This window comes from Mastigoproctus giganteus, chromosome 5 (assembly GCF_048544385.1).
Source record: "Mastigoproctus giganteus isolate SK-2022 chromosome 5, ASM4854438v1, whole genome shotgun sequence".
NCBI lineage: Eukaryota > Metazoa > Arthropoda > Arachnida > Uropygi > Thelyphonidae > Mastigoproctus > Mastigoproctus giganteus.
In genome coordinates, this window is record NC_143579.1 from 104,526,831 (window position 1) to 104,547,390 (window position 20,560).

Consider the following 20,560-nt stretch of genomic DNA (forward strand, 5'->3'; position numbering starts at 1 on the left):
CCCTGTTCCTGTCCTCTTAAGGCATTTTATAATTTACATTCCAATCTCATTAAAATGCATATTTTAAGAAACGTTTTGTGCTTCCTAGTTTCTTCCAGATGAAAAAAAATTAGGTTAAAAATTTTGTTTCGGATTTCTAAAAGTTCGCAGGTACATATACAGTCTTAATTTTATCACTACACAAAAAGATTAAGATACAATTAGTATCTTAATCTTTTTGTGTAGTGATAAAATTAATACTATTTATAATGCATTCTCAAAGCCTTAAGATGTAATTTTATTTAAAGAGCCATTTCATTAGAAATACATATCTTTCACCAATACCTTTATAAGCAACAAAATATTCTATGTTTTGTACAGCAATCAGCATTGAAATTCTGCAACTAAGTTATCCAGCAATGATTGGTGGCAAGTACTGAACTATCAACGTAATGATTACATTGACAGAAACATCAATGAACACGTAGAAGCATTTAACATGGCATGAACAAGATTAGCAGTGACATATGATGCAAGAAAGCAAGCTTATACAGAATCAGCAAAAAAAAAAACTTGCGTGTGTACCCTTTATGCACAAAAGTTGTTTTATGTGAAAACATCTTTGACAAAAATCAGAACTGTTTTAAAATCGAACAGATAAAACAGAAGTTGTGAACTATGTAATGTTTTATGCTCAGTGCGCCACTTACTCTACCAGATCAACATCTGGAAGAGGTTAGCAAAATCCAAGCCAATATCCTAATTACTCATCTGATTGTAGCCATTTGTTGAATAGTTGTTGTTGAATGGTTTTTAGGAGCATTAGCAACTAAAGCCATATTGCTCCGTGAATATGCGGTGGTCATTCCCTGACCTTTCAGCATCATCCGTATTTGGTGGTGACGGGCTCGAACCCCGGTCTAATCAAGAAGCGTGTGCTATGCACTGCTGCTCCTTCCCACCTGGCTACGGAGGCGCCTTTGTTGAATAGTATGATTGTGATGTATTTGTATTGTTCATTGTGAGGTGTGATTGTAATGTGTTTGTACTGTTGCAATAGGCATTTTCATTACATTCCATTCTTAGGTGCTGCTATAGATGTTTTCACATCAATCATTTTCTGATTAGTGAAAGGGACTGAATGTCACACTGCTATAGCTGAGTGTTCAACAATGCTGAAGTCAAAAGCAGAGCACTGTCCAAAGTATCGAGTAAGCCAACCTAAGAAAATAAAGACTGAGGTAGTAATGAGTGCACGAGAACGACAAAGACCACTCTCTCCTCAATAAGTACCTACCTCAAACAATTTGGTCTGCGCATCAATCACGAGAAGTCAGAAACCATGATCTTCTCGTTAAAGCAACAACCAACAAAAATCAATCCAGTCCTCAATGGAGCCTCCATTCCACTTGTCCAAAACCACATTGGCCTAGGGATCAGATTTGACCCAAAGCTTCTTTTCGGCCGGCATGTAGAGAAACAGTCCTCACAAAAGCTGCCAGATTGAGATGAATATGCAAGCAACATCTGCAACATGTAACAGATAAATCCATCGTGGTCAGATACATGTCAACAATAGTGTATCCTCCACTTCTCTATGTTGCAGAGATTTGGGCATCTGCATCTCCCTCTACCACCAAACCGGTGTTCTCAACTGAGTAATGGCTTCTTTAGTGGGTGTGCTACAAGGTTAGCCTGCCTCCCCAGCTCGGGACCACTGTTATGACCAACACACTTAACATCCCAAGGCTCATAAATGAAAGGAAGCTCATCACAACAGTCAAGCTCATGACCGGTCTCATCTGCTCCCCCTCCTTCTGGGACAACTGCACATGTAGCGTCTCAGTGGTGCATCTATGGGCAACTCTCCAGTTATGCCCTCTGCAAAGACACCTTTACCTGTCAGACCGGTTTCTTCCACAGCAGATGCTATCTTGAGTCCAGGACTTAGATGTTGACCTCAACAAGTTCTGTCAAGATCAACAATAAAGGAAAAAAATACTAAGCGGGGGTGGCCAGGGCTACGACTATTATAATATGAGTCTTGAGCAATGTATACTCTTAATTCAAATCGTCTATGTATATAATTATGCACTTCAATGTATATCTTACAGTCTGTATTTTTTAAAAAAATGGTTTGTACACTCACTTTTTTTTTTTTTTTTTTTTTTATGTAAACCCCAAACATGAGAGGTAATAGAACCTATAGTACTTAGTATCGTGCTTGGGTTGCAGGTTTAGAAGACGAAAGAAGATATTTGTTGACATTGGACTTGAACTTCTGTAGACTGTAATTTTCAGGAAATACGTATGAAGGAAGGTTGTTCCAGAAAATGGCAGTTGAATGAATAAACAAGGAAGATGAAAAGTTGGTTCTGCGAGTTTTAAGTTGGACAATAAATGGATGTTGGCTGGTGGCGGCACATGTTCGGACTGTTTTGAAAGAGAGAGTGGGAATTATAGAAGCCAATTCAGAAGAACAGTGCCCAGGGAAGTATCTGTAGAAGAGGCATGCAGCAGAAACAGTACGTCTATGAGACAGCGAGTGCAGAGACTCTGTTAGAGATGAATCATTAATTAACCTAACTGCCCTCTTCTGAATGGAATCGAGAAGCCTGAGAGAGGTTTTGGGGGCACCGCCCCAGATGTGGGAACAATATTCAATGGTAGGGCGGATTTGCGATTTATACAGAGTGAGCAGATGTTTGGAAGAAAAGTAACGCAGAGTGAAAGAGAAAACCAAGTTTTTTAGATGCAGAGGAAGCAATATTTGTAATGTGCCTGTGCCAAGAGAGATTAGAAGTCAGGGTAATCCCCAAAAGAGATATATCATTTTGCCTAGAAATCAGAGTGTCACTAAAGATAAGCATAGGAGCAGAAGAATCCTTTTTGCGAGTTATAAGACAAGACTGAGTTTTAGAAGGGTTGAAATCAACTAAGTTGTCTTTGCCCCACTGGAGAATTACCTGAAGATCGTAATTTAAGTAATTGGTAGCAGATTTTCGAGAAATTGAAGCTGATTAAACAGGGCAAGGTTTCTCAAAATAGAAAGTGGATTGCAATGTGCTATCATCAGCAAAACTATGCATAGGATTTCCAGTCAATGGAAGGTCATTAATATACAAGAGGAAAAGAGTGGGGGAAAGACCTGAACCTTGGGGAACACCGGTATTAGTGGAGAAGTTAGAAGACAGAGAGCCATCTACCATCACCCTCAGTTAGCGATCAGAGAGAAAACTGGATAACCAATTACTAAAAACAGTTGGCAAACCATAAGATGGAAGATTGTTTAGAAGACCTTTATGCCAAACATGATCGAAAGCCTTTGAGATATCAAGAACAACTACTTGTGTTTCACCAAACCTTTCCATTGAATTAGTCCACAAATGGGTAACATAAGCCAGAACATCACCAGTGGATCGATACTGATGGAATCCATACTGGTGATCGTTGATCAGACGGAAGGTTTCTAAGTAGTTTAAGAGTATGCGGTTAATTGATTTCTCCATTACTTTAGAAAGAGTAGAAGTAATTGCAATGGCACGATAATTGGATGGGAGGGATTTTTCACCCTTTTTAGGAACTGGCTGGATATGGGCAAATTTCCAAGCAGAACGAAAAACACCTTTGGAATAAGAAAGTGAAAAAAGGCGGCAAAGAATAGGAGTAAGTTCAGGAGCACTGGTGTTGAGAACAAGTGGAGAAATACCATCGAGACCTGGAGCTTTCTTAGCATCAAGATTCGTCAAAATCCTTCTGACATCCTTCTCACGGAAGACCACAGGAGGCATTGAATGGAGCGTATTGGGAATGGTGGGAGGTGTTTTACCAAGATCATTAATACATGAGTTGGAAGAAAAATGGGATGCTAGCAGGTCAGCTTTATCCTTGGCTGCAGTGACAACAGAACCATCAGGTTTTGACAGAGGTGGGAGCAGAGATGAGCAAAAGTTGCGGCCAATAGCTATGGCAAGAGACCAGAATGCTCGGCTACCATTAGGGCAAGAAGCAAGTTTTCTACTCTTAGCCTGTTCAAACTTTAGTTTGGACTGATTAATAACTGCTTTACAATTGTTGCAAGCTTTGGTGTAGGTAGAAAATGAAACTGAAGAATTAGAAACAAGCCAAGAAACGATATGCAACATTCTTCTCTTGAACAGCCTTGGCACATTTATTAGAAAACTAAGGTTTAGATAAAGGACGAGATTTTAAAGTGGAGTGTGGGATAAAGGATTCCATTCCTGCAAGAATAATTTCACTGACATGATCTGAGCAAACGTTTTGAAACAGTAATCCGACCAAGGAAAAGAAGCAAAGAAATCTCGCAGGTCATCCCATTTTGCATTCTTGTAATGCTAAACAACACAAGGTTGGGAATAGCCATGAGATAACTGCTCCATTGGAGAAGAGACAATCACCAAGTTGTGATCTGAAGTGCCTAAAGGACCTCTCACTTCGACTGTTTACTTAGAAGGGTTGTTTGTGAGAAAAAGATCAAGCGTGTGGGCTGTATGATTAGCATTGTCTGGTATTCTTGTAGCTAAATGAACAATTTGTGCAAGGTCATTAGTAATTGCAAAAGCCTCATCATCTCGACCAGCTGGGTCGGTGTGACTAGAAAACGGAAGCCAGCTGGAGTTGTGAACATTAAAATCATTAAGGAAAATTACCTCACTGTTAGGAAAGTTGGACTGGAGAAAGTCAAGTTGCAAAGAGAGGAAGTCAAAGAGCTCCAAGTGATTAGTGGAGTTGGGAGAACGGTAGAAACAACAGATGAATTTTACACAATGAGGTAGAGAGATTTTAAGCCAGAGAAGATCAAAAAGAGTAGATTCCAAATTGCCAAGTCTCTGACAGGGAATATCAGAATGGACATAATGCACAAGTACCACCTTTGAGGTGAAAGGAATCATACAGTGAATAATTTGGGCATCTGAGATGAGCAGTAGTTGAATCAACCGATAACTGAGATTCTGTCAGAAAAAGTACATGGGGTTTGGCAGACTGCAAGTGGAAATGGACGTTGTTAAGATTAGAATTGAGACCACGTATATTTGTGAAATGAATCAGGAAGTGCTTGGGAAGTTCAGATCTTTTCGCAGATAAGCTTGCTCTATTAGCTTGACAATTCATGGTGTATTCAATAGTAAGAAAAAGTGGGTGGGGCATGCTGTATGAAGTAATGAAATTTTTGGATACGGCATACACATGGTAAGAATATACCCAGATCCTTGACATAACATGGCCTTGACAATGCTCCCTGCATACACACTACTCGGACTTCCTCCAGTCTCACTAGCAGATCCAGAAGCCTCCTAGGGAGTTACCAATAGGTTCGATCTGGTGTACTAACTAGCGGCTGGCCTACAAACACCGTTTTATAACTGTACCCTCGAAATGTAAGGAATATTGGATTTTGCCACGATGTTCATCATAACCTTAAAAGTCATCAATCATACTGCATGATGGAAGAGATAGGGAAGGGTTACTACATAATATTATATAGGACTTAATGTTCTATATAATATTATGTAGTATACTCAAGTCATTTTGCCATTTTCCTGTACTTTATTTCACTTATACTGTATATTATTTATTTATTTATGTATTTCCTGGCTTATTGAGACAATAACGTCTCTGTAGTACATTGTTAACCTCTGGCTACTGTACTATGATGGGCTGTTGCAACTACTATTATGTAACATCATTCTAAGCATTACAATAAAGATTCTTCTTCTTCTACTATCGAGATTGCATCAAAGACAAAAAGAAAATGAAGTGTTGGATTGTCAAGTCCAATTCAGTCAAGTCTCCAATTCAGAGAAGAGGAGTTTAAATGATCAAGCTCCTTTTCCTTAAGCCAACTACTATTTACATAAGAACATGCATCGAGAGTTTGAAAGGAGATTTATGAAAAATGATTTAAGTTCTGTATTTTTGATCACCTATGGTTCAATTACGATGCAAAGAAAGCGTGCAATTTAAAGGTACACCATTGATACGCACAGCATTTCCTGATGTTGATGTCAACCTTGTATGTTGTAATAGCTGTAGACGATCACTTAAGAACAACACCATTCAACACTATCTAAGTCATACAGCTTTGTCTACCCAGAAATTCCATCGCATTTACTAAAGTTGGATTTAGTGACAGAGAGGCTTATTTCTCGTCGTTTATCATTCATGCAAATAAGGAGCCTGAGACGTGCATATGAACAATACATCATTCTCCCTTGGTGGGGATGAATTAAAAACAGTGGAGGAGGAAAGAGAACTGGGAGTTACAATACAGGCAGTTATGACATTTTCTGAACAGTGTAAACAGGCAGTCAGGAAAGTCCATGATGTCCTATTGATTATTTATCTAACGCTATCCTGTAAAAATAGGTCATAATCCCATTGTATAAAGCAATTGTAAGACCACATCTGAAAAAAGACACTGCAGTTCTTGAAAGGGTCCAAAGATGGGCAACTCAAATGGTGAGATCAGCAGAAGGATGACCGTATGAGGAAAGACTCCGATTATGTGGGCTACAGAGCTTGGCAACCAGGCACCTCAGAGGGAACCTGATCGAGGTCTGTGTGGCTCTGAGAGGGATAGTAAAATGAATGAAGGTGGAATTCTCACTGTTATAAAGAATTCCAGAAATGGATGATATAAATTGAAATTACAGGGGTTGAGGTTTAGATTAGATTACAGGAAGTTTTCTTTTAGCCAGCAAGTCACTGATAACTGGAATGTTATCAATGACTATGAGTTGCCCTCACAGGTAGTTGCGACTGACAGTTTGAATAAATTGAAAACTCAACTGGATACACTTAACCATGTGAGGAGAGAGAAGTATATAATTTGTGTTATCTTATTTACAGGAACTCCCTGACTTACGTAAGGGTTGCATTCCGTGGAACACTACATAAGTCGGAATTTCCCCCATGCTTTGTGTAGCACTCGCAACTGTGCTCACTGAATTTGTTGAATCAAAAAGGAAATGTTCGACAAACATGTAAATAGAATTATTTATTAAATTTTTTATCTCATGCACAGGAAAAATTACAAAAGCGTGCAATTTAAAAAAATTTCAAAATTATAAAATTACGAAACAAGAGGAGACAGGCATAACGTCAGTAAGTTTTAACGCTCGAGCATTGTTGTCAGAATTGAAGTCTTCAGCTGATAAGTACGCCGCTGCAGAGGTTGAGGGCTGTGGAGATTTAGAAGTGGTCAGCAGCTCAACCTTAAGAAAGAACATATTAATAGATGACTTGATGATGGCTTTTTTCTTTTCATCGTAGATTTCTTTGTAGCAAGCAAGCATATCATTCACCCCTTTGTTAACATTTAAGAATTGTTCGCTGTCAGGATCCATCTTCTCAAACCTTGCCATTGCTGATGTAATTTCATGAAATGCCATTGCCATCTCTCTGGTGGTGAAGTGCCTTGGTTCCTCATTTGGTTCATCTTGAGCTTCATCAGCATTTTCTTCTTTCACTATCGCTGCCTGCAAGTCAATAAGTTCTTCGTTAGATAATTCCTTCTCTTCTTCCTCTATTAACTCCTCCACGTCTTTGGCATCAACCTCCAACTGAAGTAACTCTGCAACCTTTACAATCTGATCTGTAACCTCTTCATATGATTCATCTTTTTCAAATCCTTTGAAGCTGTTATTTGTTATTTGATTTTTTTTTAGGAGCATTAGCAACTAAGGCCATATTGCTCCGGGATATGCGGTGGTCATTCCCTGACCTTTCCGCATCCTCCGTATTTGGTGGTGACGGGCTCGAACCCGGTCTAATCAAGAAGCGTGTGCTACGCACTGCTGCTCCTTCCCACCTGGCTATGGAGGTGCCTCCTTTGAAGCCTTTTATGTGCCGTGGGCATATTTTCTTCCCTGTGCCATTTAACAACTTTTAGTAATTTCCACCCAGGCCTTATTAATATTTAAGATGGCGTGGTAAATATTGTAAGATTTCAAAAAAAAAAATTTTAACATAAAATTTTTCTCATCATCTACTGTAGACAATGCCTGAGCAAATGTTGTGCATAAATAGTATGCCTTTAAATTCGAAATAACACCCTGATCCATAGGTTGGATGAGTGAAGTCGTGTTTGGTGGTAGAAATATGACTCTCACATTTGAATTGAAATCATGTAGATGCGTAGGATGTCCAGGAGCATTATCTAATAGAAGCAAAATCTTGAAAGGAACGTTCTTGTCTTTACAATATTTTTAAACCTCGGGAATGAAGCAGCATTAAAACCAATCCTCAAAGAAAGATATTGTTATCCATGCTCTCGGGTTCAATCAAAAATGCACGGGCAGGGTAGCTTTATTGATGCCCTTAAATGCACGAGGATTTCCAGAATGGTACACAAGCAGTGGTTTTAATCTGTAATCTCCTGCTGCATTAGCCTGAAGCAAGAGCGTGACCCTATCTTTTGACACCTTGAAACCTGGCATTGTATTTTCCTCTTTGGCAATGTATGTTCGATCTGGCATTTTTTTCCAATACAGAGCAATCTCGTCAACGTTAAAAATTTGCTGTGTTGAATAGCCACCTTCATCAATAATTTTTTCCAACACATCACAAAATTCTCTGCAGAATCGGCACTGGTGACTTCACCGCAAGTATGCGGTGAAGTCACCAGTGCGATGCTTGAACCTATTAAACCACCCATTGCTTGCCACGAACTTGGCTTGGGGTTTGCCATACTTATCCTTAATATCTTCATAAATATTTCTTGCTTTTGCTTGAATGGCCATTGGACTCAGGCACTCGCTTCTGAATCTGATTTTCCATGCATATTATTAATAGCTTTTCCATCTTCGATATAGCACCTGAATGCTGTTTTGTGATCACTGTTGATCTTAAATGCATTGATCCTTTGACATGTTCTTTTATACGTGCACTGTCCTTTAAAATAGTATTCAGTGTTGAAGCAGCAAGACCTAATTTCCTTGGAATAGATGAACTTTATCCTGCTTCGTACTTCTTCATCATTTTCATCTTCATTTCTAAATAAATTTTGTTTTGTTTCCTGGCACTGCCAGCACTTGAACTTTCTATTGGTCACTTTCCCTTCATCATTGTAATACGTGAATAGGAATGAAGAGAAGTTTCTAAAAATTTGTTTTTTATGATTGAAGATTTCAGTGAAGGGGAACACATTTCATCATAATACTGTAACGTAAAAACCGACAGAATTCCAGTTACTGGGATTATCACAAATGCAATAAGGTCGAGCTTACTACTCATTTATAATTAAATGCACTAACAGAAAAGCCCAATAATCTGGAAAGTACAAATTGTTTTTATTGTTTTTTGGTCGTGACCTCCAGAAGCATGCTTTAGAAAAATATCCAAAGGTGCTCAAAATTTATTCTTATAATGGGAACATATGATAACGATGAAAGGGTAGTGCAATTTCCATTATAAATATGACCTTTTAGAGAGATAAATAGCTTAGTAATATAGTGAAATTTTGAACTTCCAAGGACTTGGAACGAATTAAAAAAAAAGTGTTATTGGGTTCACATTACGATATTTTCACGATGCCTCCATTTATTCCTCCGGGATGCAACAAAATATGTTTCTATGATTTTTTTAAGTACTTGGTACTTAAAATACCGGGGAGTACTTGGTTGGATTTTTTTTTTTTTTTTGAGTGCAGCAAAAGCCTGTGGCTTCCTTGCACTATATGGCCAATACTATTACTATTACTTATTCTTTAGGTTTGGCTCACATAAGAAGTGGAGTTCTCCAAGATCTGCTGTTTTTGATTTTCTTAAATGACAGTGATGAAGGGATACAGGACATGATGTTGAAATTTGTAGTAATATTAATGATCAGCACTATGTAATGTTAATGGCCAACACCAAGCAGAATTAAATCTCCATCTAAGCCATTTTTTCAAGATGACTTAGATGGATTTCAGGGATGTTCAAAAAAGTGGAAGCTATATTTTAATACAACAAAATACAATGTCTTACACTTGGTGGGATTGAGCAAAAAACTTTTACAGGATTTGGGACTATGATACGGTCAGACACAAAGTTCTCTGACCAGTGCAGACAGGCAGAGAGAAAGGCATGTAGTGTCCTATCAATGATTTATTGTACATTTTCTTGTAGAGAAAAGGAGATTATAACCCCACAGCATAAAGCAACTGTACAATCATATATGCAGTAGTTTTCAACCTTTTTTTTAATAACGGCACTGCTAAGTAATTTATTTTATTTTGCGGCACCCCTACTCAATTTTCTCAATATATAATGTTAAAAAATATATACGTTATATGATATTTATTACAATAATATAATTATAAAAATTACATTTCATAATACAAATTATATATATATACAGTATATAATTTTATTCTTTATATAGAGGTACTAAGTAAACAGCAATTATAGATCATCACAAAATTAAAAAGATACTGTACACCATTTTATAATGAAATAAACATAAATTAAAAAATAATAATAAGTTTAAGTAACTTAAACTCAAATTATGTGGCACCCCCGGAATGTTGTTCTGGCACCCCGGTTGAAAACCACTAATATATGGAATACTCTAATCAAGTATGGAGAACAACACCTACAAGAACATTAAGATTCTTGAGAGGGTCCAAAGACAGGAAACATGCCTAGTGAAATCAGCAAGAGGGCATCTATACAAGGAAAGAACTATAAATATGTGGGCTACAGAGCTTGGAAACTAGGCACCCTAGAGGAGACCTGATCAAGGTGTATAAGGCTCTGATAGGTGAAAGCAAAATGAATGAGGGCAAAATTAACACTGTTAAAAATGATTCCAGAACTAGGAGCATAAATTTATATTACAGAGAAAGAGGTTTAGGTTGGATTGCAGGAAGTTTTAGCCAGCAATTGCATTTTCTCCTCTTCTGTTATCTCAAAGACCTTTTTGTTAACAGGAGATTGTTATCAAATCCTCTCCTGTTAACAAATACTTGTTAACAGGAGAGACTGCTTCTACAGGGATGTAAAAGCAGTCTCTTAAATAGAAAGGATGCAAGAATATTTGCTGATGCTATAGAGGCAGTGTTAGGTGGGTCGGAAAACTGCTAGCTTGGGGGGGGGGGGGGGTACAAGGACTAATAGATTAACTAGCCACTGGCAGAGGTGAAAGTGATTCTTGCACTGCTTCTATTGGAATGAGCAGCAGACTGGAAAACAATATGCAGGATATTTCAGAGACTGCTGGGAGTCATTGAGGTACAAGTTGTGCTACATTGGTTGTGTTAGGATAGCTAAGAATAGGAACAGGTGCATGTATACTTGCGTGTACACCAATGCTAAGAGTTTGGTAAATAAATTTGATGAATTTGAGGTATTAATCAAAACATCAAAGGCAGATATTGTTGTGATATCAGAGACGTGGTGTCACACAGATATAAGGAATGTAGAACTGTAATTTGCAGAGTACAATGTGTACAGAAAGGATAGACAGGATAGGAAGGGAGGAGGGGTTATGCTATTAGTTGAGAAACACATAAAATTCAAGGAAGTGAAGCCGGTCGACGTCGCTGGGCAGTGCAGTGACAAGTCAGTTTGGTGTGACATAAGCATTGGAAGATCAAAATTGAGAGTAGGCCTAATGACTCTGATGAGTATAATAAGAAACTCTACAGGGAAATAGAGTAGGGCCAGTAAATCAGAGAGTCTTATAATGGGGGATTTTAATTTCCCAGATATTGACTGGAATTTGTGGGTTGGTCACATACACACACACACTAGCAAGGCTTTTGTGGATTTAAAGGATGATTGTTTTCTACATCAGCACGTTCGGGAGGCAACTAGAGGGAGTAATACTCATGATCTGATTATCAGTAATGATTCTTCATGCATTAAGAATCTGCAGATAAAGGAACTACTAGGTGGCAGTGATCACAGTGTGCTGAAGTGGGATTTACTCAAAGAGGTAACTACCATCAAGTGTAAAGGGAAGGGTTACTGCTTTCGTAAAGGCGACTACAATGGTCTGAGACAGTATTTAAATTTTATACAGTGGGACCAACTGATGATGTTACCAACAGCAAATTCAAAATGGGAAGCATTCAAAGAACTTATCTTGGAAGCAACTAGGCTTTACGGACAACAATCAACCTATACTAAGCAAACAAGCCAAACTCAACACCTGGAAGAGCTATATATACAATCTGTTCGACACCAACAGAAAACCGGCAGAAACGCAACAACAAACACAGGAAGACAATCTCCACATATTAACATCTGAAGTGGAACATGCCATCCGAATAACAAAGCCAGGCAAAGCCTGTGGACCTGATCAGATTCATGTGGAACTGCTGAAACAACTAGACTACAGCAACATCCAACAACTAATGAAATGGTTCAATCAAATCTACAACAACGACATTCCATCCGAATGGCTCCAATCCATCTTCGTGGCCCTACCAAAAAAGGCTACCAGCCGGAAATGCGAAGACTTCAGGCTGATCAGTCTAATGAGCCAGGTGCTAAATGTCTTCCTCAAGGTGATTCAGCAAAGGATAAGATGTAAGTGCGAAAGTGCACTAGGAAACACACAGTTCGGATTCTGCAGGGGACTAGGCACCAGAGAAGCAATTTTCTGTTTACAAATATTGCTACAAAAGGTGCTATGAACATCAAAAAGACGTGTATATATGTTTTATTGATTACGAGAAAGCCTTCGATTCAGTAGACCACGACCGTCTAATTGACCGACTGAGAAAACTTGGGCTTGAAAACAACGATATCAACTTTATTACAACTCTCTACTGGAATCAAACAGCCCGGCTTCGCTATGACAACGACCTGACAGACCCAATTCCAATAAAAAAAGGCGTCCGGCAAGGCTGCCCATTATCTTCCCATTCTTTTTAACATCTATTCGGAAATGATCTTCGACCAAACACTGGCTGACAAGAACATCGGCATAAAAGTTAACAGACACTACATCAATAACTTAAGATATGACGATGACACAGCACTAATAGCGGATTCAGAACAAGATTTACAGACCATCTTGAACAAAGTGGACATAGAAAGCCAAGCATGGGGGCTACGAATCAACAAAAAGAAAACAAAGGTGATGAAGGTCAGCAGGACTGCAAGCAAAATCACGATCAAACTAAACAATGAAAAATTAGAGCAAATACACCGCTTCAAGTATCTCGGAGTATTCATTGATGACCAGCTGAACCATGAGGCCGAAATCAAAAGCAGAATTGAACAAGCCAGGCAGGCAGGCATTCACCAAGTGGAAAACCCTCCTCACCGACAGAAGCTTGAACATCATGCTCAAATTACGCACATTGAAATGCTACATCTGGCCAATACTGCTCTACGGTGTAGAAACCTGGACTCTAACATCAGCCACTACAAAAAAGCTCCAGGCCTTCGAAATGTGGCTCTACCGAAGAATACTGAAAATCCCGTGGACAGCCAAGATAACCAACGTAAAGGTCCTGCAGGACAGGCACACGGAACGGGACCTGCTCAAAACCATCATCAGCAGGAAATGCAAATACCTAGGTCACATCGCTAGGAACCAACAAAAATATCACCTACTACCACTCATCCTGGAGGGAAAGATCGAAGGCAAGAAACGCCCAGGCAAACCGAAAATGGCATGGCTAGATAACACATGACAACAGCATAAATTCTACACGCAGCACTAGACAGAGAACAATATCAAAACGAAGTCGCAAACGGCATTTGGCAGCATTAAAGAAGAAGAAGAAGAAGAAGAAGAAATATTGTTCAAGGTTTAGGATTAAATGGATGTCAGATGAACTAATGAGACATAGGGCAGAGAAGAAAAATGCATGGGATACATATAAATTAACACGTGACACAGAAGCCAATGATAGATATACGCTGGTCTGTAACCAAGTCACAAAGGAGGTTAGGCAGGCAAAGGCAGATTATGAGAAATCTTTGGCAAAGGATGCAAAGAAAAACAGCAAAGACTTCTTTACTTATGTAAACTCTAGAAGGAAGGGGATGAATCAGATTAGTCCACTTGATAACGATGGTGCAACTGTTGATGATCCTGCTCAGGTGGTTAACAAACTAAACGAGTATTTTACATCTGCATTCACACATGAGGAGTTATTCAGGAAGGGGAATGCCAGAGGTGAAGTAAACTCTGGCAGTGAGCTAGATGATTTTGTAATAACTGAGAGGAAAGTGGAGGAGAAATTGTTGAGGATAAACATAAAAAAGGCACCTTGGGTGGATGGGATCTATCCAGTTATATTAAAGGAGGCAGCAAAGGAAGTAAGCAAACCCTTAGCCATAATTATGAGGGCTTCTTTGGACTTAGGGGAAGTACCCACAGACTGGAGATGTGCAAATGTGACCTCAATTCACAAAGGAGGATCAAAGGCTGACACAAGTAATTATAGACCTGCAAGTGTAACTTCTGTTCCAGGAAAATTAATGGAGGCACTGGTTAAAGAAGCACTGCAGGATCATCCACACAAGACTTCAGTTATAGCTCGGACACAGCATGGTTTGTTAAGGGAAAGTCTTGCCTGGCCAATTTGATTGGATACTATGATGCAGTCACAAAAGAACTGGATGCAAGGAATAACTTTGATATTATATATTTGGATCTTAGAAAGGCTTTTGATACTGTTGCACATGGAAGACTACTGCACAAATTGGAGCAGTGTGCATTGGAGGCAAATTGCTGCTATGGATAAAGAGATGGTTGAGGGGGAGAAGACAGAGAGTGGTAATCAATGGACACTGCTCATTGTGGACTAATGTTATTAGTGGAGTCCCTCAGGGTTCAGTGTTGGGTCCATTATTGTTTTCTGTATTTATAAATAATATTGATGATGGTATATCAAGCTTAATGTCCAAGTTTGCAGACGATACAAAGGTTGGCAGGGTTGTTAAGGGACACTACTGACGCTATGCTGCTGCAACAGGATCTGGAAAGGTTGAGCAGATGGGCTGAGAGGTGGCAAATGAAGTTTAACATTGACAAATGTAAAGTACTACATATGGGAAACAGCAACCCCAGAGCAACGTATCAACTCTGGTACTACACTGACAGTGGTAGAGAATGAAAAGGACCTGGGGGTAATTGTGCAGGCAGATATGAAGTTCTCTGAGCAGTGCAGACGGGTTGCAAGAGTAGCTCATGGTGTTTTGTCAATGATATACAGGAATTTTTATAGCAGGGATAAGGAGGTGATTATTCCCTTGTATAAGGCAAAGGTCAGGCCACACCTTGAGTACTGTATACAGGTCTGGAGGCCTCATTTCAAGAAGGATGTAGAGCTGCTGGAACGAGTACAGAGAAGGGCAACAAGATTAGTAAATGGAACAAAGGTTTGCTATTACAAAGAAAGGCTTAAATTTTGCCAATTACAGTGTCTGGAGACTAGGCACCTGCAAGGTGATCTGATTAGGTGTATAAGGCCTTGAATGGTTTGAGCATGCTCAGTGCAGATAGGATAGTTCCTCTTGCTCAGAATAATCACCTGAAAGGGCATAAATTCAGACTGAGGAAAGACAGATGTAGGATAGATGTGCGGAAATTTGCGTTTAGCCAGCGGGTAGTTGGCTGGTGGAACAGACTTCCATCCCTTGTTGTGGAAGTTGATAGCCTAAATAAATTTAAGGCTCAGCTGGACAGGTATTTCAAACAAACGGAGGGGCGAAATGGAAGTGGTTTTTTTTTTTTTTTTTTGGCTGATGCTGCATAAGTTTGCTTTCTTGCATCATATGCCTCTACTAATTCTAATGCATTTACCAACAGTGATGATGGAGATGAAAAGCCTAAATCATGAAAGAATTTCGTGTTTTCGTTACTTCAAACTGAAATTTTATTTCATATTTTTTATTTTTATTCATCTATTTTATTATTATTATTAGTTTTTGCAGTTGCAAATGTACACCAATGTATCCATCTGATGATAAATTAATAAAAATCTTTGAAAAAATAAAAAAATAAAAATGGGTTAAACAATGATAACACTTTTATTATTTAAAAGAATATTTTCCTTTTGGAAATACCGAAATACTATTTCATGCACTTTATTAGTGCATGAATCAGCATTACGTTTTATGAATAGTAAAAAATTCATTAATAAAATATGTATACAGTTAAGATGAGCCATCTGCCTAAAAAAAAAAAAAAAGACTCTTTTTCTCCCTCCTTCAAACAAGGATCTGGCAAGGTTAAATCCTTCAGATATACATGGACCCCTGATATATATATATATAGGTCAGCCTACTTTAAGAGTTCACAAATAAGAAGCACAGTTGATTCAGTTCTATTGTGAACTGTATGTTACAGCCATATAGCGCTCGATCTCTCTCTCTCTCTTCCCCCCTTCTTTTTCTCTATTAGGTATTATATTTTATTTTACTTTGTTTTGCTAAATCTACCTACATGCACTGAAGCTATTTACTTCTTACTGTACATTATTCTGCATTGGCAACTATTTTGTAATATAAACAATTTTTTTTTATTTAACTATGCTTTACGTATAAAGAAAGATTGAGTTCCTCACCTATTAAATTTCCTTTTGTGGAGAAGTGTGCACTGCATTCTGTACAGGTGTAAGGTTTTGTATGTATCCACCTGTGACCTATAATTTCAAATAAATTTACACAAGTGTTTCAGTGATACTGAATTTATTGAAATCATGAAACATGAATTAAAAATACAATTTTTTTTAATCTCAGTTCAAGTTGAATAAATATATATATATATATATTTTATGTATAATATATTTTTATAATATATTTTATGTATAATATATGTATATAATTATTATTATTTTTTTTTTTGGTGCACATGCGCAAAACTAACAAAACTCAAGATTAATCAGATTATCACTGTAAGTACATGGTTCTTTTATAGATTTATTAACCTTGATATGAAAAATTACCTTGAAAATTCCAATCACTTAGTTTGGAAAAAAATTAGGAAGGATATGAAAATTGTTAAAAGGAAAAATGTTAAACATTGACGTCAAAGGGTTACAGAAAAAAACTAACAATCCTATTAGCTTTGGTACCATGATGAGGATTTTGTCTTGCTTTGATATGGTCTATGAACAACAAAACAGAATTCATTTAATATATAATTTTGGACCAATTAAGCATGATATGTATGTTCAATCATGGAATCCTACATTAATTATTAATAAATTAGTAACTTCTTAATAATTAATATAGAATAAAGGTGTCTTGCTTTTGTGCACTATATGATGTCCCAGATATGGTCTGGAAAGAATGTTTTTAATACATTTTATTATTTTTTAATACTATTTATATATTTTTTAAATTTTTATAAATGGGGATGACCTTCATCCCAATTTATAAAAAATAGTGAAATTTTTAACTGTTTTTACAAATCAATGTCCATAAATAACCCTTAACCATAATTTTGAAGAAACTTGTACACAACTAACTCCTATTCTTTAAATGTGTCATTTTGTAATGAACAACATGGTTTTCTGAGTAAAGATCAGCTCTTACAAATCTGATCTCAGAATACTGATGAAAGTTCTTAACCATGGGAAATCAAAATTTCTGTTATCATATAAGTGAGAAATTTAAAATATGTTACCATCTTGGAATATGCCTATGTGTGACCTGACAGGTGCCTCTCAAAAATAATATGCCTGAATTATCCTTTAATTAGAAAAATTGAAATTATTTATTATTTATTATTTATTATTTATTTTTTATTTTTTTCGAAATTCCCAAATACAGTCAAACTTTTATGGTTTTCAAGTAATAAATGTGAGCACGTGTAGGTACCATGCAACCAGCTTGGAAGCTTTTCTTTTATTTGAATGAAGAGTAGCATGGAAACTGATAAGTGCTTATATTACTGATATTGCTACAGGTGCTTAAAATTACTCACTTCTTTAAAGTTCAAGATTACTTCCATTTCCTCTCCCATGAGTTAAGTAAACATCTACGGCCTCACATGAGCTGTTTTTGAAAGATTTATAATTGCTTTTAGATAAATAAAGATGAAAAAATGAAACACAATATTTACTCAAGACGATGGAATTTTTCTCTTCTCTTTGAGAAGCGAGATAGATATGTTTGATTTCGTGACCTGTGACATGCCAAATTTGAAATAAATTTTAAAAATTTTCAAATGGAAGATAATAATAGTATTTAATATATACATATACTTCTTAGCCTTTTTTTTTTTAGGTCTCACATAATATGATATTTAAAATGTTGTACACTTAAGAGCCTTTTCAGCTAAAAAATGGATGAAACTAATAGAGTTGTGTCATTATTTTATGCCCAAAACTACTACTTTTTTTTTAATTTCAGCAGAATTCATATTTTTGATTTCTTTTGAAAAAAGTAAAAGACAGTATTCTTAAATATTTAATTTTTTATTAAAAAATAGAAAGCGGGAAGAAATTAAAAAGAAAATTGGCACTCGTCAGCTGCTGTACCTCTGTTTTCTGCTACACTTTGGGGTACCACAACCACCACTGCTGAGTTAAAAATTACTGAAAGAACCCAAAAAGGCTTTTAACATACATCTCCCACAAAGAACACTCAAGTTATCACTAAATGAAATAAATAGGCTTTACAGTTACATTCAACTTTATTATTAAACTTTTGAAAATCAATGCTAAGCAAAGTAAATAAACATCATTTATTAGTTTTATATATCAGTTAAATACAGGTCATGATGAACATAAACATAAATTAACTAAATGCCCACCTCCATACAAGCAGCATGGCAGATGGACTCAAGTAAATATTAGAAGACAGTAAACAGTAAACTTGCAAGAATATTTCCTGATGCTATCGAGGCAGAGTTAGGTGGGTTGGAAAACTACTAGCTTGGGGGGATACACGGAATACAGAGTCTGCTGACGAGGCTACTAGAGACGGTCGTGTTCCAAGCCGCTAAGTGGATTTTTCTTATTTATTGATTTGAAATTATTGTTTTTCTAAAACTTTTGATTTAAATTTAGTAGTATAACATTATTTTGTGATTTTCTGATTAACTTGGTGTATTTATTCTTTACTCGGCCTTGTAATTGCATAAAAGTATCGGTAAAGGTTTCCACGTGTTTCAACTCCGCTACCGTTCGTAAATTTTCCCGCCATTGTGATACGATAGTTGTATGCCGTACTAGATAGCGTTAGTTGAACTTCGTTAGCAGTTAAATTGTACGTTTAAATAAATACATATAACGACTTAGATTACAAACGTAATATAATTAATTATATTTAACATAATTAATAACATAACATAATTAATTATAATTAATTAATAAATTAATAGAATCATGACTCAGACCAGAGCAGCAAAGCAAAAGGCTCAAGCTAATGGAAGCGCTGTGGCTCAGAGCAGAACTGAGGGGGGCAGTTGTCCTCTGACTCACAGCCTTATAAAATGCACTGTTTGCTTGATGTTTGCAGAGCAATCGGGTACGGGACATGATACTGCCAAGAGGGATGTCTTTGTGTGTGCGCGATGCAAGGAGTGTATCGATATCAGGCAACAACTCGGCGTTCTTGTGGGCCTATATGAGAGCTTGAAGGACAGGGTGGATGCCCTCGAAGAAACTAAATTGAGGGGCCCATCAAGCTCTCAGCTGCCCACATCAACGCCAGAGCTTACACTTGGGCATCGCGTGACACAGAGACAACCCCCAAGGCAGAATGCGCTGGTCCCGAAGGAACTAGTAGTTGTTGGTGACTCTATTGTCAGGGAAACGGGGAACATGCTTTGTAAAAAAGATAGGTGGAACAGGACCAGGGTATGTCTGCCAGGGGCAAAGGTTGATGACGTTGTAGAGCGAATATCATCTTTTAAGGGCACAAAAGGTGATATAGTTGTACACGTTGGCACTAATAATATTAAGAGTAGGAGACCGGCAGAATTACTTAACAAGTACAGGTCACTGTTGAACAAAAGCCGAGAATTAGGGTTGAATTTGAAAGTGTCTGCAATTCTGCCCAGACACGATAGGAGGGAGTATATGATGAGAGCCTTGTCGATAAATTCGGCCCTGGAAAGATTGTGCAAGGCTCAAGGGGTAGAATTTTTTTCAGCCTGGACTGTACTTGTTAACAGGAGAGATTGCTTCTACAGGGATGGGATACACTTAAATAGAAAGGGTGCAAGAATATTTGCTGATGCTATCGAGGCAGTGTTAGGTGGGTCGGAAAACTGCTAGCTTGGGGGGAGACAAAGACCAATAGATTGACAGTAGCCACTGGCAGAGGTGAAAGAGATTCTTGCACTGCTTCTATTAGAATGAGCAGAAGCCTGAAAAACAAGATGCATGGTATTTCAGAGACTGCTGGGAGCCATTGCGGTACAAGTAAACACATGGGTTGTGTTAGGGTAGCTAAGATTAGAAACAGGTGCAGGTATACTTGCGTGTACACCAATGCTAGGAGTTTAGTAAATAAATTTGATGAATTTGAGGTATTGCTCAAAACATCAAAGGCAGATATTGTTGGGATATCAGAGACGTGGTGTCACACAGATATAAGGGATGCAGAACTGCAATTTGGGGAGTACAACGTCTACAGAAAGGATAGACAGGATAGGAAGG

General features: G+C 37.6%; 1 protein-coding gene across 2 annotated transcripts in view; it reads right to left on the bottom strand.

Annotated features, from left to right (window-relative positions):
• The window catches only part of LOC150085605 (uncharacterized), a 400,641-nt gene that overhangs the window by 128,020 nt on the left and 252,061 nt on the right, over positions 1 to 20,560 (bottom strand). For both annotated transcript variants that reach the window (XM_090373388.1, XM_090373387.1), the window contains exon 6: positions 16,514 to 16,591. In XM_090373388.1, coding sequence (XP_090229514.1) covers positions 16,514 to 16,591 — 78 coding nt within the window. The remainder of the gene's footprint in view (positions 1 to 16,513; positions 16,592 to 20,560) is intronic.